This window comes from Columba livia, chromosome 3, assembly GCF_036013475.1.
Source record: "Columba livia isolate bColLiv1 breed racing homer chromosome 3, bColLiv1.pat.W.v2, whole genome shotgun sequence".
Lineage (NCBI taxonomy): Eukaryota > Metazoa > Chordata > Aves > Columbiformes > Columbidae > Columba > Columba livia.
Genome location: NC_088604.1, coordinates 5,681,030 through 5,705,862, shown reverse-complemented (window position 1 = coordinate 5,705,862; position 24,833 = coordinate 5,681,030). Strand labels below are relative to the sequence as shown.

The following is a 24,833-nucleotide window of genomic DNA, read 5'->3' as shown; positions in this document are numbered from 1 at the left end:
GAACAAAACTGGATCATTTATTTTTCCCTCTTTTGTTTTAAAGTACTAAAGATAACTATTGAGGTCATCATTCTGAAAGATTTACTCATGGTGAGTTGTACTTTTTCACTCAGGTATTCCTTTGAGATCGACACTCATGATCAGTGAATTTACCTCAGAGCTGTAGGTGAACAAAAGACCCTCTGAATACCCAAGCAGGATTTTGAGTGGTGAGCTTCATGTATCAATGATAAGATTTTTACAGTCTGTCTACATATGGAATCTTTTTCAAGTACTTCAGTGCTTTGTGTTTGTAAATTATGTATAAAATACTGCTAAAATCTTTACATATGCAATATTTACATTGTTAAATGCCTTCTCAGTTTTTCAAAAAATGATTGTGTGACAACTTTGAAAGGATAAAATATGTCTTCTAGCCACAAAGGTAGAAAAGAGTCAGTTGTTGCACATCTACAAAAGAGCATATCTGAACTAAAGTATGTTACAACAGATGTATTTTCATTCATAGATATAAATCCAACATATATAGCAGTATAGAGCTCATATAACATATGGAACAGCCCTGCCCGGTATCTTTCTAAGTTTTTTCAAGGAAAAATACATCAGCAGAATGGAAGAGATCTGTGCTATTTTATACAAGCAGAGTTTTCCTCTTATATCTGATAAGTAAGACTTGAAATAAGATTCTAATATTAAAAAGTCTTGAAAATTCATCCACTGGAGTGTGTCCTTTTGAGACATCAGCGGTAGCCCAGAGGCATTGTAATCTTTCTGTTAGATTTTCATCTCCCATCCATTGCCTCTCAATGGATTATGTAGGTAGGCACCGATGTGTGACTCTGCTCCCACAGTTACTGTCATCTCACAGAATTCCTTCAGATACCTCATTTTTTTTGTATTAATTGAGAAGCCATTATAATCACTTCTCAGGGGGAGTTAATTTTTCCTAATTTAGTTTTCATTTTCTTCTTTCTGCTTTTTCTTGTTTCAGGAGGCAGTGACTTTAAATGTAGCAACTCACCACACTGAAGTTCTCCACTGTGTCTTCTGTAGGTTGAACAGAGGTGCTTTCTGACCAGTTCCTAACAAGTCATGCCTCTTCTTGAAGTTAATATTTAATTCAGTTTATATCTATTGACATTAACAATGCTAATATCCACTTATTGCTCTTGAACATAATAAGACTTATTATGTATTTACTTGTTTTTCATAGGTCCTACTCAATTCCCTTAGAATGTCCTTGAAACAATCTAAATAGATCTATGCCAATAATTAAATTTTCACCATTTTGCTTTCTTCTCCCTTTCAATAAATGTATTAACAAAGAATCTTTATACTCATATTGTCACTGAGTATACCTCATCAATCACTATATTCTGTAAGTTAATCTGGAATGCTCTGGTAAAAAGCTTGTTAGAATCCAAATTAAAAGAAATATCAATCTTTCTCTTCCCGATTATCCCTAAGCAGTTGAAGGATGTGACTCTAACTCAGAAATTTGAAAAGTTAAATATGATATCCTGTAATAGGCTTGAAACACAAAGGTTGATGAAAGGTAAAATACAGACAAGTTTGTAGAGCAGTTTGTGGTGGGTTTTTCTGATGCACAAATATATTGGAAGGATATAATTAATTGACCTGACCTTGGCATAATGACTATATATTAAAAAATCAAGCCTGTTTCATATTACAAAAAATATAGCTATATACAACCCCTTCTTGAAAGCCTAGTGTAGTTAGGGCAATACTCAGATGTCATTTTTTAGCATTACAAACTGAAAAGAGAATCATTAGGATGAATATTATAGATTAACTATTTTTCTACATAGTGGCTTCAAATCTGGTGTGCTCATCATGGTTGTTGGAGTGAATTTCATGTGTCTTCTCCTTTTCTGGAACCTGCCATGAAAATCAGAGAAGAGTTCAGTTGATAAGCTATAGAATTCTTTTTGCCAGAAAAGGAGACTTAAATGCACTGCAAATGTAATTCTATTTGTATATATTATGTGTCTATTTATTAACATTGACCTAACCTGACATGAACTACCAGTTCTGAATTCTGAGGGATGAATTCAGGGTTTTCTTAATAGAAGAATTCCTTAACACTAGTGTTAGCTACGAGGGTGCAAAATTAATACCTGGGATTTTTAAAGAGCTCTAAAGAAACAAGGTGATTATCTCTAATGAGTACAAATGGTGTTTTATTCCACATGTCAATGTCCCTTCCCATTACCTGACAAAGCTCACATAGAACAGAATATTTCTGAGCAGTTCTACTGATACTACATGGCAGTCAATTGAGCAGGATTTTATCATCACTGATCAACAGAGGCTGTGATTTCTTCAGCCACACTTTAAAATTTTCCTTTCCCTGATACTTTTTATCATTTACATATGACAGCCTATTTCAGGTCTTGCTGAAAAACAGTGTTTTGACCTTCCTGAGGTCAAAGAGTGAATGACTTGCAGAGCTGTCATTAAAAGTTGTTTTTTTTCTTCTGATTGACATTGCTACAGCTGATCTTTTGGCTCAAAACTTCCCCTTAGATTGCAAACTTTCTTGTACCAAAAGCCAAATTGTGTGGTTCATACTGGAGTTTAATCTGATAAAAACCTAATAAAATCTCCTTTTGAGTTCACAAATTTTATTTACAAGAAATGTGTATCATATATTTCTTCTTGTCTTGCCTTTTTGAATTTGTCCTGGCATAAATGTTAAAATTCACATTGTCTAAATTAAGAATCTGTCACCAGTCCCTAATGCAGGGAGGGGCAGAAAGCCTACAAACAGTACAGGGAGATTCTTAGGTCAGCCAAGAGTAAAGGTACGTCTGAGTTTCTGCTCTGCACTTAGAATCATAGAACCATTTTGGTTGGAAGAGACCCTTAGGATCATTGAGTCCAACCATAGACTAATACTGGCACTAAACCGTGTCCCTAATACCCTCATCTACGCATCTTTTAAACATCTCCAGGGTAGTGACTCTACCACTTCCCTGGGAAACCTGTTCCAATGCCTGATAACCCTTTCCATGAAGAATTTTTTCCTAATATCCGATCTGAACCTTCTCTGGTGCAACTTGAAGCCATTTCCTCTCATCATATCACTTGCTACTTTGTGTTGCAGGCATCCAACTCAGAGATGTATGTGGGACTCAGCTGATCAAATCTAGATCTCTACGGTATAGAGCTCCACATTTGAGGCAGGCAATGAAATGTCTTTCATAATCAGTGGGGAATACAGAGACTTTCAAGGTTTTAATGCATGTAACCTAACACAGATCTGGAAGGATTCAGATGAATGTCAGTATCTAGAGTAATTTCTTCATTGAGGTGAAAGGGAGTCTAGCAGGGCTATTTCAGATGTACTTGTTTCTCAGCCCTATTGTTTGTGCCTTCATGCATAAAACAATAGTGCCACGAGACCTGTCTTCTTCTGATAATCCCAGATCATTGAACCAGGTAGCAGAAGTGTTTCTGCTCAGCCTGAGGGAGACTCACCCTACAGATACTGAAGAAATTTCATTTAGTATGAAATTCTAGATGACACTAGAAAAACAGCACCATTTAGCCAAAACCACAAATATAACGTGTTTAAATTACAGGAAGGAAGAGGATGCCCAACACAGAGAGCACTGAAAAGAGAGATAAAGAGCTCCACTGAGGTCACAATTTGTTGTCTCCATTTCTGCTTTTTGTTCAAGGTTAGTCCAATGTATTATAAATGGCATGACTAGCTAGCAAGTCCAAAAAAGATCCTGAAGGTGCCCTTGATAAATTCATAGCCTGAGCAACATTTTTGGGAGCTGACTCTTGTGTGCAAACTACAAATCCCAGGAAAGCAGGACTGCAGTGTGCTGTGCATCTTCCAACATAATGAAAATCAAGGAAGGGTGTATCTTACCTCCCAATAAACAGAGTCATCAAAGCAATTCTGGTCAGATGCTTGTCCCAAGAAGGGCAACTTTAGAATACCACCTGCAAGAAAAACAGCATCAGAGGTTAAAAAATGGACAAAATACCCAAATAAATCTTCCTCAGGTATTCCCTGGGGAGTCATCTAAGTTTTCTGACTTGTTTCCTAGTTTGTCAAAATGCCCAACCATCTTGGGACATCAGACCACTCATAATGAGAGGTGATGCAGGTTTCTTCATGTGACATGAATAAAATCTTGTTTTTAATTGCTCAAACTTTTCCCAGATTTCAGACTGGAATTTTCTACTCCAGCTTGATTTTTTGTTTTGAAAGTATCCACAATCACATGGAACATGTGACACCTAAATGAATATGTCTCAGTCTCAAACTAGTTTCTCTTCAGAATCCAGAGAAGAATTCCATCCAGAACAACATCTTTCCATTTCTATATATACAACCCAGTATCTTTGAAACATGTATTCAGTAAGATATCTAGGCCTTCACTTGAAGAAAAAAATTATCAGAAAGCTGCTTTTCCATATTCAAGTTTCTGCCCATGTACCATCATGCGTTATTTCTATTTTTCTATTTTTGCATGGTACACATGAAGTTCTTGATACATTGAAGTTCTCCATGGATGAACCTCTAAATTCACATTTATTTCAGTTGCTGTACTGACCTGTCAATGCTCCACCTGCCAGTGCAATTCCAAGTGAACTGCCCAGGGCAGCAGCCTGCATTCCAGGAGTAAAGCTGTCATCTTGCCTAAAAACAGCAGAAAAACAAACCATTAACAATCAAAAAACTTTGAAAATGATAATTGGTCTTACAACACTATAGTTGGTGTCTGCTGGACAAGATGGCTCACAGGAAAATATCCTGGCATTGTTCTGTACAAGACAGAAATCATGTGGGATTGATTTTACTTTAGTTCTGTTTTAGACTACAGATGAAAACATGTTCTTTGAAAAGGTTATTAGTATCTTGTAAGCCTTTAGAAATTGCTCGCCTTTCTCAAAAAGACCACCATCGCATCTTCTTAGTCTTTTAAAATAGTGGAAATAGACCATTTTACTGACTTTCTTGGAAATCTTACAGTTACCAGCAGTATAACTGTAGAATCATAAAAATGATTCTTGTATGTTTGAATGTTTCTATATGTTGGTTTTTATGATGTTTTAAAATTTATTTATTTTTATTTGAGCTTTTAATTTGGAACAACCTTGGGATATGAACAGTGTGTTAAAGGCAGGACATCGAGAAAGGTCCCATTTAAACCAGAACATGGTGTCTGACATCAAATCAAAGATGCATTTTCTGAAAAAAAATCATAATTAGATCCAAAGAAGGTGGAAATTTCCTTTCTGTTTTCTCTCTATAACTCACCTAACTTCCTCTTTTATTGCAGCTACCACGATGCCAGTGATGCCTCCCAGTATTCCAGGTAAACCATGTAAATTGTGAACTCCACAAGTGTCATGAATGTTCAGTTTGGATGCCAACAAAGGCTGAAATGAGGGGAAATATGAAGTTTATAGTGAGTTATAGTCTTCCATTATCTATAGAATGACATGGAAAAGAAAGCAGTTCAGAAGTTCGAGAAACAATTTAACTCATTTGATGTACGAAAAGTTTAGCTATAAAACCTGCCCTTTCACTCTGAAATTCTGTATATGCAGAGAAAACCAAGTAAGTACATATAATGGTACAAATGTCCAAGCCTCCATCAGAAAAATAATGGTACAAAACACATGACACTCCACTGATATTCCTAATACATTCAGCCACTGCAGCAAAGGTTGAAAGGGGTGGCTAAGTAACATGTAAACACCTGTAATGAGACTAGTAGTCAGGTATTTTCTTCCAGAATGTTTCTCCATGAGGAAATGGCAGTTTAGACAGTTCTAGTCAGAATATTTTGTTTCTAAATTTTGCTCACGAAATGCTTCCATTTTATACTTCAAAAGTATTTTCAATTACAGATCTATTTGGCAATACTAAAAGACTGAAATTTAATTAATCTTATTTCACTGATCTGTAAGGCAATTCTTATGGTGGAGGTTGTTCATGAAATGTGGGCAGTTGCTTGAAGAGAAATCCCAACTTTGATGAATGCTACTATCTTCATGATCCTTCCTTGTTTTTAGCTAGATGATGGACTGAAATTAGCTCATAAGCATATATTTAAATCATACTGATTTCAAAGTAGCAGTTATCTAGAATTTATGCTCTATACTGTATCAGCCAGTAAACTCCCTGTCTAGCAAATGAAGGGAGCTCCAATAAAGGCAATAAAGCAATAAATCAATGAGAGCAGAGGCAGGTCCTCAATACTTGCAGTGAGGAAGTGGAACCCAAGGACAGAGATGATTCCAGCGATGCTCCCAATGCACATGGCAGCAAAAGGATGGATTGACAGGTCAGCACAGGTTCCAATTGCTACTCCTCCTGCCAGGGTGGCATTTTGAATGAGAATCTGTGAAGAGAGTACAGAGGTGGAGATGATATATGTGGAAGAGAGAACTATTTTAGAGCTGAAACCACATCACCTACCTAAAGCAGGGTGGTTTGCCTCAGGACCCAATCTGACATTTTTAATTTTAGGAGTGTAATAGCTTTAGTTTTGCCCACAGTGTGAGCAAAATCTCCAGAGAGCTCACAGACACTGGGAATTTGCTTGTGCATCCTTATTATGAAGTGATTAAGGTATTTAACAGAGGTTGTGATTTGATTCTTACTATGCTGAATTTGCCTCTTTGATCTAGCAGGCTGGAGAGGGCAAATGTTACGACAGTACATGCAGCCAAGGAATAGTAAGTGTTGACAACTGCTCGAATCCGGTCAGTTTGTTCAGGTACATTGGCAGAGTTAAAACTTGGCCAAAAAATCCAAAGGAACAGGGTACCTGGAAGAACAGAAGACAAAACGAAACAAAGACTGTTCAGTCAGAAGGGGTATTTCAATGTGAAAGATCCAACACAACAGAACCAGCTACAAGAAATGCAGAAGGTGATCAATAAGAAGCATGTGATACCCCAGATGTTGGAAAGCATAATATAATATGCAGAAGTTTTTGACACTGGCAGCTGTCATTTTGACGCATGGTATCTATAAAATCTTACTGGAAGATTTTAACACATTGTGACCCCTTGTCATGTCCCGTTCACCGCCAGAGCTCACCACTGCTGTGAAGACCATACCAAGATGAGATGCATTAGCAAGACAATTCACATACAAATAATTAAACATCTATTGATATAACTGATAGTTCTGGCTGGTAAACTGATCTACGAATATCTCTCTTGAACAGATATATGCATGGTTTCTAAAACATTCATTAGCACAACTAATTTTTCTTTATGGTCATTTTCTATAGAAATGCTGCTCATAACAGAATATTTAACAAAAAGGTAGTCACTACTAATGCACAATGAAAACACATCCTTAATTTAATCTTTCCTTTCTTTAATCAGGGAAAAACTTAAAAAAATATGTGTACTAAAAATATTGAGTATGCATCAGACAAATAAAAGAGTATGTCTCTAGGACTATACTTAAAAAAATAGATTCAGCATAATAATAAGCCACCATAAAAACATAGGGATAAAAAGGGATGAATTGATCAACACTCACTATTACTTCACTTACCAATCATGGCAAATATGTCTGAGTGATAGGTAGATTCTTCATTTTCATGTTTGTTTTTTAAACCAGGACGATACAAGACGAGGGTTACGGCCAAACCAAAATAAGCTCCAAAAACATGAATAGTCATTGAGGCTCCAACATCTGTTGCCTGTAATAGGGACCCAAAATAATGTCACAAATTTCATACAGCATAAAGATGAAGATTTGATGCAGGAGAAGTCTGGATGACTTTAATGGTTTATTTTCTATGGTAGAAACCAGAATTGAGAATATGTAAATTGGGACTATTACAAAGTGAAAGCATTTGTTAGAAACAAACAAACAAAATGCTAAATAGTTGTACCTGAAGTATTTCTGTGACTAGATGTTCATTGCATGCGAAGATGGTGATCTCCAGAATTGTCAAGATCAGCATCTGAACAGGACTTGTTTTCCCCAGGACTGCTCCAAATGAAATCAAAGCAGTTGCTGTACTGAAGTCTGCATTTATCATTCTGAAGTTAAGAAAACAAATGAAACCAAACAAAGCAAAACAAAAGCGCAGGAAAAAAGGAAATCAGTTTAAATGGACTTGAAATAAAGCTATGGTATAAAGCCTGTCATATCATTAAAATAATAGAGTTTTAACTTTTCAGATATAAAATCATCAATATCCTACGAAAATTAAATCGAACCTTTCAGGATGGGTTTTGTGGGGATTTTACCAGCTGCTGGGGAAAAAGTGTGGGAAGGTTACCTCCTGCTTATACCATGTATGTGCTTAGCTGGTTGAAATTATAGTGAAACATGAGATGTGCATTGCAGATGCTCAGGGATATTTCCAGCTCTTACTGTCCCTTGGACTCCAAAGAAGACAGGGAACTTTTAGCTTGGGTCAGATGATTTAGCTCATTTCAAAGGCCTTGAATGTCTTTCTGTCACTGTGTCATATTTGTACTAGCTGTCAGGAAGAACCAGTGTTAACAAGCTATGGCAAATGGCAAAGATAAATAAGAACAGAAAGTTATCAAAATTTCTACCACAGAGATCCACTAACTTATGGATACTTGTAAAACGTCTGTCTGTTAAGAAACAGAAACTATTAAGAAACTATTTATTTCTGCTTGCCCCTCAATGGTGTTTGGATGCTGTTTCTTTCAAAATTGTCTACTAATTGTCTCAGAAAACAGAGTTGCAGATGTGGACCTTGATAGAAGAAAAACAGTTGAATGGGAGAGGAAGTATTACTGGAGCACAAGTCTGATGAGAAGCGGTTGAGGGAACTGGGGCTGTTCAGCCTGGAGAAAAGGAGGCTGAGGGGAGATCTTATTGCTGTCTACAACTACTTGAAAGCAGGCTGTAGCATGGAGTGGGTTGATCTCTTCTCCCAAGCAACAAGTGATAGGACAAGAAGAAACAGTTTCTCCTGATATTGTAAGGGATAGAAATGTCAGTTTTGGTAAATTCACATGTACCTTCTGATATCAACACAAATTTTCCCTCTTTCCATGTGCCAAAATCCTTGCATCAGGGTTCCCCACTGGAGACCGAAGGCAGCAATGAGCATGTTGATACCAACACTGCTGAATCCATATTTCTTCAGGAAGGTCATCAGGAAACCAAATCCAATGAATATCATCACCTGGACATCCTGAAAGACTGAGGGGAAAACATTTCTGTGTCGTGACTATGAAGAATGACTATGAAGGGAGGAAAGGTGGGAACAAATGAGGATTTAATAGAAAAGGGTTCCAAACTCATGTCATTAGTGTGATCCATCCTTCACCACTTCATGACCAGTTTGCTAGCGGAAGATTGAGTGTTTGGAATATGCAAGAGTCACCTATTGATTTTATCCCTTTCTGTGTTGTTATGGAAAGAACACTAGATCTCTATACCAGAAAACTTGTCTGGAAATATTCTCTGGGTGTGAAGCTACCTGGAACATCACAGTTTCATGTTCTTAGAGAGAAGTTCTCTTCCCCTCAAATAAAGGCTGACACATCCAGCATGTTCTTGCTAACTCCAAAATTGTACATGGGGTTTGTTTTGTAGAGTGCTAGTTGGCCCAGCGCAAAGGTTCACTTGTGATCTCTATGAATTACTGTATAAGAGATTGATTTCTTTACCTGGGTAAAAGGAAAAGGCATTTAAAATAAGGTCTAAGCTAGTGAATTAATATTGCTAATCAGCATATACTTAGCCCTCCTTCAAATATACCTTCCTTTTTTTCCCAAATATGAATTTCGTTAAAATATTGCTATTTTTTTTAATTTCTTTTTTTAGGCTTTTAAAAACAAACTGAATTTATCAACATAAAATGAATATCTTATATTTTAAAATACTTTGTTACTCTGCAGTGTTTTGTATGTTTTACTGAACTCTATAACGAACAGGTTTGATTCCTGCATCTAAAGCTTTTTCTTTGATTTTATTAAGAACCTCAGTATAGACACACTATTTCTTTTCATTTCTATTTCATTGCCTCCTACATGCAAATGTGTGGGAAGAACTTGAGATATTGACCTGGTTAGTACAATATTTGGCTTAAAGTTACATTTCCTAAATACATAGTTTCAGCATTCCTATAGTTTTGACATATGCATTACCATGTTTAGCCACAAGAGGGTCCAAAAATCTAAGTTGTTACTGGAGGTTCCTAATAAACTCTGTTATATTTGCACTGTCATAACTCCAACCCTAAACTAGCACTGAAATACAAGCATGCATGTAGTAAGATCCTTTACACTGGGCTACACACCTCTGAAAATAGTGTGGAAATGCAGGTGGTTTGTAGAAATCCCCAGTCCTTTTGCTTCCTCTTTAGTCTGGACATTTTCACATTTACTCCCTTACTTCAGCAATGGGATTTTTTAGGCCACTGCAAGTGCTTTGGAAGCTTCCAATTTTCCTTTGTATTGCTCATTTCCCAGAACTACTAGCCAAAGTCTTATGCTGTGCTTTCCACTTATTTTAAAGACACGCAATTGGTTTAACTTTGTTTGAGCTTCTAATTTTGATATATTTACATATTTTATATTGCAATGCTGTGCGAAAATAACTGTCTCACTTAGAGATCAACATACCCTCTTGCCACAGATGACTTAGCAAGAGATGAAAAAGGTATGTCTGGGGAAAATATAAAAAAAAACACACTAATACAACCTTCCTGATCCTACCAGCAGCAAAATTTTTAGTGTCTTAGTGGATTCAGAACTCCAAATATTGCTTAATTTACCCATATTCCTCTGTCAGAGGCAGTCAGCTGGGACTGTTTAGGAAAAGGATTTAGCATGAAATCATTTGACAGGTACATCTGTTTGTCCATCCTCCCTCCTGTGTCATAGAAATGCAGAGTTGTGGCTTCATGCCTGACTTGGTTGTGGTGATGAACTGCACATCTAGAGCAACTCTCCTCTAAATGCCTTGGAAAATGGAGCAGTGGTTAGTGCTGGTGAGAGCAGATAGTCTTCCCAGCCTTCCTCGACCACCACCTGATGACCTTAGGTACAGATGATCACACACCTTTTTGTTTTTTAAGTAGGACAAAAATATGTTGGCAGGTCACATGAGGAATATCTCAAATAAGGGAAGAAGTAAGCTTGTATCTCCCCCCCTGCTTTTTGAGGATGAGTGCACACTGAATGTTTAACCAGCCTTTTCCCTCCCTTTTAAAAGTAATTTTCTATAATTAACCATTCACTGAGTAACCTGTGGGATCAGCATCTTCACATCTGAGAAGTGTCCCAGGTTATTTCTCTGACTTTTGTGAAACTACTTTATTAAAAGCTTGTTAATGTTTCCAATAAAATACAGAACTAAGGGGAAATCCATTAAAGCTGCACAGTAACATGTAAAAAAGTAACCTTTTTTTTTACTTTAGCAGAAGAAAGTGGAAATGTATTCAATAAACTCTTAGAACAGGAAATCAAAGTGATACATGACTTCAACAGTTTACATCAAACTTGAGTTTCATGCACAAAATGAGACGTATATTTGAAAATGAACCACTTCGGTTCTTTTTATTATTTAACCAGCCTATGCCATGGACTTTCTGATAAAGTTTTTGTTTTGCCCATTCAGAGTAGTCAGCTCCAGGTAAGAAAGTTTTCCCAGTCTTCTAGAGGAGCAGATGGTTTGTTAGCATTCAGTGTATTACTTGTTCTTGTTTGCAATCTCCTGGTTCAATCATTGCAGACAAAGCATATTAATTATTCTCATCAAAACAATCCCACTCGTGTAAAGCATCTCAGTAAATTGTGTCTAGATTAGTAAAAGGTGCTTTCCCACTGAAGTAACTTGACTCTACACTTGAGCAAAAGAACAGGTTTCAAAAGCACCTTGATGACTGAGGAGTTTAATTCTTAATGCCTATTAACAGGGCTTCTGCATGATCAGGTGTCTTTTGAAAGGTGTTTTTATTTATCAAAATCTTACCCCAGCCCTGAAGATCAGCAGCAATTCTGTTTGAAAGAAGCAGCTGGTTGACATGTAATCCTGAGTCCTGCTGAGGGTTAGCCAGGGTACAAAAATGTTTTAAAGCTGTTTGGACTTAGACAAAATACTTAAAGTCTTGGTTAAAATTGATTAATTCATGGATGTTGAGGACAAATTCACAAGCTGAGTGAAAACCCTCAACTAATCTATCCTATACATTGTGCTTTAACTACCTCTTATGTGTCTTTTTAAAGAATAGGTCTGGACAAAACAGTACAGTTTGTAATAAACTGTTTTGTTAACTAACCATGTTTAACAAAGCATGGTACCTCTATTCTGTGAGACAGGAAAGTAAAGATTGGGGAAAATGCTCCAACAGATCCTGGACAAAACCACTGCACAAGATTCTAAAGGATTGTCCAAGACCGACATACTAATGCCACTGCAAGGTCTCCAAATGTAGTCACTCTCAGTGTAAAGATGCTTCTGACATCTAGGTTTATATTAAAACTATGATTTTGTGCTGCCTAAAGGAGTAAACTGCAGAACCCTGAACAAGAGTGGCACATAAGTTTTCCTAAGCCATGAGTCAATAACAGGACAATGTCTACAGGGTACCAGCAGTAAAGAAATCTTCCAGGAATGCTTGCAAAACTACCATGCACCCTTGTCCTCCCATTCTACTGGCATGGCATACCTGAAGTTGTTCATCCAGTTTGCCATGCCTGTAATTGCATCCACCAGAAACAGATATATTGCAAAGTTGTGCTTAGGGAATAATCTCAGCTCAGGCCCCCTTACCTGAGTGCAAAACTATGGTGATTCTCAATCATTGTTTTCATCTTTCTTCAGCCCAAAAATACTCAAACAGCTTGGATTCATGCTGCTGAGGTATGTAAGGCATATAAAAGCAGGGCCTGCACGACAATTCTGAGAATATAAATTGATACCTGGATGAAACAACCCAATCTACGAGGTACAGATGCTTTAACATCCCTGGGGACAGCATGGGGAGCAGTTTGAACCCATCATTCAGGGGAAGTCCTGGCTCAGGATATGTACTAATACATCTATACAACCATGATATTAACTTTCTGCTGGGTCCTTGGGCAAAATGTGCTCTTGTATGCAATTTGTAGACAGGGAAGTTTGAGAGTAAGAGGGCCTAAAAGTGAAAACTCAGGTATTAGGAAATTCTGCTTTTTATTTCACTTGCTTTTCTCTGTTTTGTTGATGATATTTCTGCCCTCTCTCTGATGCCTTTTTAAAATTGAGATAGTAAATTTAAAAAAAAACGGGGCTCCACACAATAACTGGGAGAGGATTTTGTTAGGTGTGAGAGCAGCTTATCTCAGGAGCTGCCAAGGAAACACTGTACCTGTGGTGATGCGTGTGGCACAAGCAATCTCCATCCAGAAGACTCACAGTTTACAAAGAAATATGCTATGGTACTGTAAGGGCCACTGAAGATTATTAGATTACTGACATAAGCATGAGGATCCCATGTACCTCTCTTCACTTTCCTTGTTTAGGGAGACTCCAAGAAAATGCAGAGCCAGCAAGCATGATATTCAAACTGGAAAAGGTCATTTTCTCTGTTCTTGAGGTGCAAATAGACCTTAATCTAAGTCTGAAGGAGTCCTAGATAGCATCCCTCTGGTTTACCAAAGTATACGAAGATGCCCAAAACACAGTTGTTCTGTGGCTGTATTTGTTGTTGTCATGTTGGTTTGGGGTACACCCAGATAAGAGGTAGGTGGACAGGTGTTTTAGGCAAGAGCTATGTTAATAACAATGCCAGAGTAGAATTTTCTGTGCTGTCAAATTATTAGTGTGGTCTCTGGCATAGTTTTTGCTTGGGACAGCAATCACCCCCTGTATGATGGTGGACAAAAGGTCCTTTTCAATATATCCTCTAAATAAGGCCACGTAATTTAGAAGCTGGGATAGTTCAATATCATGGACATGGCCAAGCTGTGTCTCAGAGAATGGGTTTGGGCATAGCCTAAGTTCCTCTGTCTTTAGGATACTGCTGCATCTCAGTGGAGTTAATCTAAATGTGAGCAATTAGACCCTGATGTTCTTCAGCTGACTTGCATCTGGACCTGAATAATGTTGTGTATTCACTGTTCTCAAGTGGACAGTGGTCTGTGTGAGAATACACAACACAAGACTACTAGGGAGTGAAATCCCTAAGATCACATTCCTGTGTGACAGACACTGAAAGGCCAGTTGGAATGAGACAAAAAGAGGGATACATTCAAAATTGCATAAGTACTACACACAGGCAAGTGGTTCTGTACCATTACGATCATCATTAAGAGGATTGCACTCAGGGCTACAAATCATTAAGACATCAGAGCCAAGAAAATGAACAACAGACCTTCAACACTGCGATCAAGACACAGACTGCTCCTCTGCAGACTTATATTTCTGTTTATTTACAACAGTCTGATCACTGCATGAAGAGGAGGAGGGTGGGAGAAGTCAGCAGCTACTTCTCAGGCCAAAAACTTTCTCCCTGAACTTCATAAGGCATTTGCAGAAAAACAAATCAACAGAAACATTTGCAGGCTGAACCATTACTGTCTGCAACTAAGCCATGGCTTTGAAAGATAGGAGAGGGTTATCCACCTTGTGACAAAAACTGTTCCCCTTCGTGTAGTCCAGTTTCTGAAAACACATTTTGTAATGATGACATTTTTGTAGTGTAACGCTTTCTCATAAGACAACCTATTGAAACCTGGATCATAGTAACGAAATGTTCTGTTCATTTTCATTATTTGATACAGTAATCAGGATAGAAGGTCCAGCAAGAAGCATTTACCATCCATCTCTGGAAAACACTAGAATTCTTCAAGGCAATTAATATTTCTCCCAGTTTTAACCTTCTATGCAAACACTAGAACTATTTTCAGGACTCTTCTCTCCCCAAATAGTGAACTTCTCAGCAGTTAACAACTTTCAGAATCTTAGATGCTCAACTTGAATTTGCCTTTGAAGCCTTTGAGGCTGCTTTCATATCTCATAAAAAGTTTATTTGCCTCAAAGCATGCCTTCCTTTTCTAGCTATATCACTAAGTCTCATAAGTTATTCAGAAATCCTGCTTAGGATTCATTTAAAGAAATTCTAAATTCTATAAATCTTAGATGACACTTACATGGGTATAAAGTGGCAACGCTGTTCTTGTATTCCACGAATATCCCAAACAAAACAATGATGATCACTTCGAGAAGAAGAGCCAGAATCGAGAACTTGAACCTCATGTTGGTGTCAAGGGCTGAAGACATTGCAGGAGAATGGGCGGCTGTCAGAGCCTGATAAAAGACACTTGCTTTCAGTAGAGCTGTCTAACTCAGTGGATCTGGGTGATATAGAAAAAAAAAAGAGAGAGATTGGTGAACACACCGTCACACCCACTATGGGAGTGAAACAGTTTGGGTCAATATAACAATTTCTAGTTCCCAGGCTATTTCTGCGCATGAAATGCTGGTTTACATGTTTTTTTCAGTTTGTAATGCAAACCAGCTCATTTAGCTGTTTTTTAATGTGCTTCTCACTCTTATATGTATTTCATAAATGAAATAGTCTAAAGAAAATCTCACATAGACTGGTTTGCTGCACATAGTAAGGAACATAGTGACAGTCAGTTGTATTTCCTGTATCCAATTATTTATTCCAATTATAGCTTTTCTTTTAAAAGGTAAATAATTTTTCATCTTGAATGAAACATGAATAGTGTCTTGTCTGTTCATATAGGATAGGGTAGGGTAGGCAGAGAGAATCTCTTTCAGCAGGCTAAAGAGGTACTTGTTCTTACTTCACAGTGAATGAAGTACTTATAGCGAACAGGTTATCATTGTGAACTTATTTGTGAAATAATTATAGTTCTTCATAAGAAAAAAAATAATATTGTTAGTTTTTAGAAAATAAAACTCTAGATTATTAAAAATAATTTGAAAAGACCTTTTTCTTTAAAAAAAAAAATTATCACTTTTTGCATTTTCCTTAGCTCAGACAATGAAAATAAGGCAAAGACCTAACCTCTTGAGTGGCTTTAAACAGCTCAGTTTGTAAACATTCTAATTAATAAAGAAGCAAATTAAATTTTACTAAGATTACTGTTGGATGATCACTTGTTCTTAAGATTCACTTTGTTTGTCAAAATTTGTCTTGACTTTAAAAACTTTTGTGTATAAAATATTTTATTGACATGATACTGATTAACTTGGCCTCTGTTAATTCAGTATTCAGAGGATGGGCCAAAATTGTATTCTAGAAGCCTTGGTTTAATGAAAAATTCTATCTGTTAAAATAAAAAAGGGGACAATATTGCAGTAGAAAACAAATTGTTAACGAAGTGGTAGTGCTAAGATACAGTAATAAAATGCTATTTAAGTATTTGGGTATAAAAATCAGCATAATCTATGCATACTGGGAAGTGATGCTACATCATTGGGCTGCTGTCCTGGTGAGACTACTGTTGAAAAAGTGCTCACATGTTATTTAAAGAACTCTTTTTGCTCTGTGGCCTTTTCTCTTGTTCTGAGGCCAATTTAGGTATCTGGCAATCTTTAATTTGCCTAGCAGGATGGCTGACACCAGACACCTTTCAGGTTACCTGTTCATGGTAACTCCTGGGCTAAGCCTACTTGCCCCTGTTATTGTAACCTTAGGGAGGATAAAAGCCCTGGCACCGCCCAGTTCTTCTAGTATAAGAATAGAATTAAACCATTGACCAAACAAAGTTCAAAATTATCTCAGCTTTTTCTCCATGAAAAAAAGCTCTGTATATGTACAGGTGATTTACATGTGATTAAGGACTCTGAAGAAATTGTATTCCAATACTTATGTACTCTAAATCTGTTTTTATAAATAAAGGAAACACTTCTCACCATTAACGAGGCTTAATCTGTCAACATTCAACTTCAGCTGTTACTAACTTTAAGCAAAAAGGATTGGCAAGGAATTGACCCTTCCTTGCTGCCACAAGGAAGAAGATGCTTTATCCAGAGGGTGGAGCTGGGCTACTGCATTAGCAAAACCACCACCATCAGAGATAAAGAAGTCATTATCCTGTTCTGCTCAGTGGTTGTCAGGCCATACCCGGAATATTGTGTTCAGTTTTGGTCCCCACTATACAAAAAAGTGTGGACAGGCTGGAAAGGGGCTAGAGAAGGGCCACAAAGATAATCAAAGACTGGGAAGTCTATGTGAACTGGGCTTGTTCAGCCTTGAGAAGAAAAGGCCTGGAGGAGACCTCATCACCATGTTCCAGTGTTCAAAGGCTGGCTATGAAGAAGATGGAGCCTGTCTTTGTACAAGGAGTGACATGGAAAAAATGAGGGACAATGGGTTCAAATTACTCCTGGTAAGATTCTGATTGGACTCAAGAGGGAAATTTTTCACTATGAGAACAGTCAGCCCTCGGAAATAATCTCTCCAGGGAAGTGGTGGATTCCCCAACATTGGACATTTTTGTGATTCAGGCAGACATATGCTATACTTTTCTCTATCTAATCTAATAAGTAGTGCTTATCTTTTAAGTCAGGGTAGAGAAATAGAAACCCCCAAGAGCAATTGATTTAAAGGAAGATGACTAAAATGGACTAAATAGACCAAGTGAATGAATGCAAGGACTGGGTGCTCAATGACCTTTTGGTCATATTTGTTGGCTAGCCCAGACTCAAATCAGCTTCATGATGCTTCCTAGAAGAGAAATGATGTCTGCTGATGATGTTATTTAAAACTCTGAGTCCAGTTCATAGAAGTCTGAGCTATGAGTATCCCTCAGTGAATAATGTGGACCCGAAAGCATGCCAATCTAAGCTACTTCTTGGTGTATGCCGTTATTGTGGACATAGCTACAGGGACCAGAAAAGTAGGGTAAGGTGCAGCTTGCCTATGCACTGTGACAGAAATATTTCTTAGATCTCTTGAACTTTGACCTGAATCAGTGTCTTTTGAAAACATTGACATTTATCCTCTTTCTGTGGTGTCATGGTAGGAGAGTTTTTTCATTAAACATTAACTTTAATGCTTTGAGTCAGCAGACACCTACCCCACCTCAATTTGAAAACTTAACCGAGTAAATGCAGTTTGTCCATGCAGTCCTTAAATAGTCTCCTTCACCTTGAAGAGCAAGGTGACAGTAAGTGTGTTTTCTGACTCTTTGGTTAGCAACAATAAAATTGTCTTGACTGGATCCATATCAACCTCATGAGCCTCTTGCCTTATTTCTTACAAATGTGGCAAACATAAGGTCACTAATGCACCATTAAAAATTTATTACAGAGAACACTAAGATGTCCATCAGAACAGGGAGGGAACACAATGGAGAAATAGCAATTATACCTTAAAATACGTTAGTTTATTTTACCTTGTTATTACAGGGTGTTTTGCTGAAGAAACTGTTTTGCTTTTCCATTTGAAAGCACACAAACTTTCTTCTCTATGGGAGACCTTACTTGAATACTATACAATGATTTTCCTCTCTCCGGTACACTAGCAATTGATAGAGACTAAGGCTAGAAGGAATTACTCAGTCTTTTTGTTCTCCCCTGTAAATGAAATAGGTCAGAGAATTACATCCAGTTAAGCTGGGTTTGACCAAAGAGTACCTTGTTGAAGAGCAGCATGATGGGCTTAAAGACTTCATGGTTTCATGTTCTGCTTTTATTGCATGACTGTTGCAAAGAAGGAATAAAACACAGAAGCATAAACTTTTGGTTGAGGTGTATCCCACAGTTGCAGGAAAGCTGTTTACAAGAGATAACAGGGTTTGTTCTCCCTTACACAAGGGCCAATTCGTACTGCTCTTATGATAAAAAAGGGACTACCCCAGGGAAAATGGATGTTTTACACACACCTTGAAGTTCTACCTATTGTCCTGAGAAAGCAACAAGAAACAGTGTAAAGGAGATTAATGTTTCAAGTCTCCGATGCTTCTTGCAAAAGACTTTAATGGTAAATCATGTGTTTCTGTTGTCCTTTCTCATGTTTCTCTTGCTCCTCATCAGTCCTCTGTTCTTAATTGTGTCTGTGCACTTGAGATGGCTCTTACAGAGTTGCTGTTCCTGCCAGTGTGAAGTCCCTTTCTTATATCTTGCTCTAAAGGCAAGCAGGTTTCTGTAAAAGCACAAGGAGATGATTTCAGACAGGGCAATGTATCATCTCAGTTGTCCTTCCTTATTGAGCACTGCCTCTAGGTTTCAAAATCCAGTCCAGACCTGTGAATACACCTGTATTTGTGTTCACTTCTTTATATCTGTCCAGAAGAGCACTAGAAAAGGGCACTGATGAGGGAAACTGAGGGGAAGTCTTTTGTTCCTCATCGACCTTTTATGATACAACTCTCCTTACTGGTATCAGCAAATGCAAATGCTCATCAATCTGGACGATCTTCAAGTTTTCTTGCATTGCAGACATTCTACAACATCACTTGATTTATATTTGTTGCCTTAAATGCGTTCTTTTTATATTCATGTTCATAAATCCAAAAATATCCTAAAATGTATGACAAGATTCAAATGGAAATGGAAAGTTTTATTCTACCAAATCAAAGGCTTTGGTAGAAGATTGGTAGGAGGGATGCTGTTGAAAAAAAAAATTGTAATTTTTCAATGTTGCTTAAAGGGTTCCTTAGCTGTGCTAGCTACAGAGTTATTGCCAGCATGGATTTTTGAGGGTTGTTTTCCACTGGCAAGGAAGTTACATGTTTTTCTGAATTACCTTTCACCTGGAGATCACGTTTTGCAGAAAGTCTTCCAAACAGTTTCTAGCAACCCTTTCTATGTTCATCTGTCTGTTAAGATAAAATTTAAGTTGACTTTCAGCTTCATCATTGGTGAATCTGCACAGATTCTGTAACATACTGATTTCACTAATTTGTTTCACCCTTCTAGCAAGTAATGTGATTTTTCTCTACCAATTCTTTTCTCCCCTAATAGGTTTTTTTTTCTCCCTTGCTTCCCTTGCTATCAAATGCCACATTATGGAAAGTATTTTCTAGACATACAAGATATTTTTTATGGTCTTATACACAGATCACATATACCACTTTAATCATTTAAGTGATCAACTTAAGTGCCTCAGTTTGCACATCAGTGGGGTTCTGTTTCCTTTGAGAAAGGCAAAAAAACTGTGTTTTTGAGAAATAGTGACTTTAGAGCGCTATGACATTAGGTGATGTAACTGTAATGGGAAGTGTATTCATCTATTTGCCTTGTCTGTGACAAGTTACTTACAATCCCTGTCTTGTGGCTCAGCAACCTCTGTTGCTCATACTAAGTTTTTTACTGATATTTTTCAAGGTCAGGCTGGACAGGGCTCTGAGCAACCTGATCTGGGTGAAGATGTTTCTGCTCAATGCAGGGGGGGTGAACTAGATGACCTTTGAAGGTCCCTTCCAAACCAAACTATTCTATGTTTCTATGATTCTGTGGTTCTCTCTCCACTAAACCTTGCAGAGTACACAAATTGTACAGAAATCTTAACTGAGCTACATAATGCTAAGTTTGCCACAATAATTGCAATGCATGCATGAAGAGTCAAAGAGGGTGGTTAGGGAATATTCCTCAATGACAAGGTGTGTTGGCTTCACTTTTGTACAACAACCCATCTATTGCAGCCAGATCAGAGGGTGTCTGTAGACTGAGACTGTAGGAAACAGGCTCCAGGGAGCTGATCCCAGAAGACCTCCTGCTACATGTGGCACTTTTGTCATTTATATAAACATCACCCTCTCAGAGGCTGAGCTGTAATGTTCTCAGTGGCACAGCAGTAAGGTGCCGTTTAGTGGCAATGCATGAAGTGATTGGTCTGACCTACATGAAAACTTGTTAAGTCAGAGAGATAGTAAATATTTGATTTTGATGGCGCAATGAGCACTCTAAACTCTCAGACCACAAGTTAAAAACCAACATAAACTGTGCATTTTGTGCATGCTTTAAAAGTGATCCACAAGCTCTAATCATTATGACCTTGACAAAACTTACAAATGTAGGTAGAACAATCAGCACAAAGAAAAATTCCTACAAGAAATTCCCATATTTTTTATTTTTTATTTTTCCTATGTAAAACTGACACATCCTTCAATTGTCTGAATATTGGGCAAGTAGGGACTTCTTTGTAACTTGAATGCTGACCTAATGTAAGACATGATTTGTGACCTTCAGAATTAATTTACATTACTGTTTTCAAGTTACCAGGAAGTTGATATTAAATCACTGAATACCCAGAGGGAGTCCTGTGCTACTGAACTGACAGGATTTATTTATTATTTCCTTACAACGGGTCAAGCACAAATTCAAGGAGAAACAGCAACCCAACTTACTATCTAAAATGTAATATCCCTTCTGGAACAAGCCAACACTGCAGGCACTACAATGAATTGAGAGCAAATGAGTATGGTCATGTGAGGAAAAATAATTTCAGTGGAAAAGTTCAGTCTCTGAAGTGTTCATACCCACTTGTGAAAGATATAAGTTTTTACGCCATAGCTCATTAGATGCCACATTCTTAGACACTTTCCACATACATCTAAGACATGCTAACCAGCATTAAATAACTCATATAAGACTGGATAAAAATATTTCATACCAGTTTGTTCAGCTGATCTGTCTAGCTAAATCCGCCTGGCTCCATTCTCATGACACTCACCCTTTATATATTTATAAACATTAATGAGGTCAGCCCTCAGTCTCCTCTTGTCCAGCTCCAGAGCCCCAGCTCCCTCAGCCTTTCCTCACACGGGAGATGCTCCACTCCCTTCAGCATCTTGGTGGCTGCGCTGGACTCTCTCCAGCAGTTCCCTGTCCTGCTGGAACTGAGGGGCCACAACTGGACACAATATTCCAGGTGTGGTCTCCCCAGGGCAGAGTAGAGGGGCAGGAGAACCTCTCTGACCTACTGACCACACCCTTCTAGCCCACCCCAGGTACCATTGGCCTTCCTGGCCACAAGGGCCCAGTGCTGGCTCATGGTCATCCTGCTGTTTCCAGGACCCCCAGGTCCCTTTCCCCTACACTGCTCTCTAACAGGTTGCTCCCCAACTTATACTGGAACCTGGGTTTGTTCCTGCCCAGATTCAAGACTCTACACTTGCCCTTGTTATATTTCATTAAATTTCTCCCTGCCCAACTCTACAGCCTGTCCAGGTCTCTGGATGGCAGCACAGCTTTCTGGCGTGTCAGCCACTCCTCCCAGCTTGGTGTCATCAGCAAACTTGCGGATAGTACACTCTATTCCCTTGTCCAAGTCATTGATGAATATCTTGAATAATACTGGCCCCAGTACTGACCCTAGAGCCACTCCACTAGATACAGGCCTCCAACTAGATGGCCTCATTGACCACTCCACTGGGCAGTCTGTTCCAGTGCCTGACAAATGCAAAACAGATAGAGAAAAACAGAAAAAAAAAAGTGTCATTTGATTTGAAATGATTATGTTATTCAATTTGAAATGATAATTTCTGTTCCTGTGGAAAAATCCCAAAAATATTATTATAAGCATTTTAAAGAGCCATTTTTGTTTGCATGTGTTGAGAAGTGAGTTGCCCATCAGTAAGAGAATGGCAAGTTAACAAGTTCTGTGTCAATCTGTTACTTTGATTTTTCCTAAAAATTGTCTTTCTTCAAGACTTGTTATTAACGCAAGTGTCAGGACATCTTTGTTAGTCCTAGGAACCAGCCCCATGGCCCCATTGCATAGACCCGTGACCAAATGACTGGGCCCAGTGACCAGCCCATGAATGTTCAGACATTGTTGGTGGGTTGGCGTGGGTAGGAGTGTCATTTCCTCACTTGTATCTCCTAGTGCCCCATGTTCCTTTGACCTGTGGTTAAACTGAGATATTATTATACTGGAGGTGTGGCTACTAAATGTGATATTATAATTAACAGGTCTTAGTGCTTCATAGGCCCCTTCTCAGCATTCACCAATTAATCTTCCTTGCCCGACTACGTCAGTTTATCTCTGTGATGCAGTTGGTGAGACTGAAGCACAGAGGCTAAGTGTCTTCTTTGCAGCCTGGAGTGGAGACAGTAGCTGTCAAGTACCTTCTGTTTTTCACAGTTTAACTGTGGCCCTTACACTTACAGGAGCCCCATTTTTGGCAGCTTGGCCAAGAAGAGGCGGGAGCAGCCCAGGGGTGGAGAACCCAGGGGTGGAGAACATCCTTGTCCTGTCCCTGCTCTGATGGCCATTTGCTGCTTCATGTTGCTTAAGCATCTTGCTATAGTTTTTTTCTTTTTTCTTGGGCATTAACTGGATATTCTGACAACACAAATTTCCAATGGCATGTCAAGGTTTCCAAACTTTGCTTTCCATTTAAGATAAAGTCTTAGCTTTAGCTGCATAATCTGCTGTTTTGTAGGTGTGATATGTTAAGGACATGAGTGAGGCAAGGTTTATTGAAGAATTGTTCTATCATACTGATAGATGGAGAAAAACAGGGAAGAGGCCCATGACTCTCAGCAAGACTTTGTAATACTGAAAGTGAAAATCATTCCATTTTGCTTAAGCTGGAGATTGATTTTCGGACAGCCAAATTAAATAATGTGACTACCACAGTTAGTGCATTATAAATATCAAAAATGTTCTTTCTTCACAAGCCATAAGACTGTTAGTGTTGGTCTGTAACATTTGTTCAAAACTCTGTCTAAAGTACTTGTCATGTAAGTTAACTGAAGAGCTCTTACATCATTCTCCAAAGATAAGACTTAGACTTGTACCGTAGTAGTTGCTCTTATCATTACTCAGCATATGTGCTTCTTGTGAGTATATCTGGAACCAGAACAGAAATGGTAAGAAATTCTCAGTGTTACTAGCTTCTTGCCTGAACTACACCGAAAAAGTAACACAATTCTGTAGATGTAACTCCAGCACATACCAAAAAGCACACACTCGTACCACAAAGGAAACATATCTCAGGGCATCAGTATAAAACACAAAGTTGTGAAAATACAGAGAATGGTGAAAAGTGTTATTTGACATGCTGTATTCCAGTGAATGTCATATTGCTTTTACCTCACCTGTATGTGGGAAACTCATATTCAGAAACATCTCAGCCTTTCCAGGGATATGAACGAGTAAGTGGAGTGAGCCAAGCTCTCCTTGAAATCTGTACTGAGGAAAATGGATCACTCAGGTAACACTTCATCTCACCTGCTATTTCTTCTCTTCCACATCAATAGGGAAGTAGAATATTTTGAAATTCCCTATGAAAGTAAGAAGGTTAATGCCTGGATACACTTCAGTAGCCCAGCAGGTTGTATGATGATCCAGGGTGGCACCTCATGATGCAGAAGATCTCTTCCAGCTTCTGTTGCTGCCACCCTCAAACAGCACAGCTGGCTCTTTGGGGAGGGAGGTCTCTCAGAAATATCTGATAATAAAATAAGCCCTCTCTAAATGTTCATTGGGCCAGCAAGAGAGGGAGGAAAAATAAAGTGTGTGTGTGGAAGTTTTAATCCCCAACTCCTTGTAAAATCAGAAATAAAATATTGGAAAATATCCCACAAAACACCTGTAAGAGAACTCTGGTTTTATAGAATAGTATTTTCTGAGGAAGACATAGATTTCTCAGGAAATTTTCACCCAACTTGTGTTTGAATTTCACTTTCCATGAATATTGCTGTGGTTGTAGGAATCTTACATAGTGGCATAGAGTCATGATACTGAAACTGAGTTACAAGTAGAAAATAAAGGTTATAGAAATTACCATTGTTATAACAGAATATGAACACAGAGTATGAAACAATGGAGGGAAAGAATCTGCTACTAAATTGTTTCTATATGTAATGATCATTTATTTATCCAGTATTAGCTAAGAAATTCTGCACAAGCAAGCAT

The 24,833-nt window shown here is 38.1% G+C and overlaps 1 protein-coding gene across 3 annotated transcripts; it reads right to left on the bottom strand.

Moving 5' to 3' along the window:
• On the bottom strand, positions 1–24,322 carry RHAG (Rh associated glycoprotein). Of its 3 annotated transcripts, XM_065055672.1 has the most exons (14): positions 24,147–24,322; positions 23,681–23,765; positions 22,282–22,360; positions 19,713–19,785; positions 15,142–15,345; positions 9,019–9,202; positions 7,908–8,058; positions 7,565–7,712; positions 6,655–6,821; positions 6,255–6,392; positions 5,303–5,424; positions 4,596–4,681; positions 3,905–3,978; positions 1–1,899 (listed from the first exon to the last, which is right to left on the bottom strand). In XM_065055672.1, exons 5-14 carry the CDS (start codon positions 15,269–15,271, stop codon positions 1,822–1,824), a joined length of 1,278 nt encoding a protein of 425 aa, XP_064911744.1. In that variant the 5' UTR covers positions 15,272–15,345; positions 19,713–19,785; positions 22,282–22,360; positions 23,681–23,765; positions 24,147–24,322; the 3' UTR covers positions 1–1,821. The 3 variants fall into 3 exon arrangements, with proteins under 3 accessions (XP_064911744.1, XP_064911743.1, XP_013224064.1); XM_065055671.1 differs by lacking the exons at positions 19,713–19,785; positions 22,282–22,360 and having other exon boundaries at positions 24,147–24,317; XM_013368610.3 differs by lacking the exons at positions 19,713–19,785; positions 22,282–22,360; positions 23,681–23,765 and having other exon boundaries at positions 24,147–24,317.
• Positions 24,323–24,833: the final 511 nt, after the last annotated feature.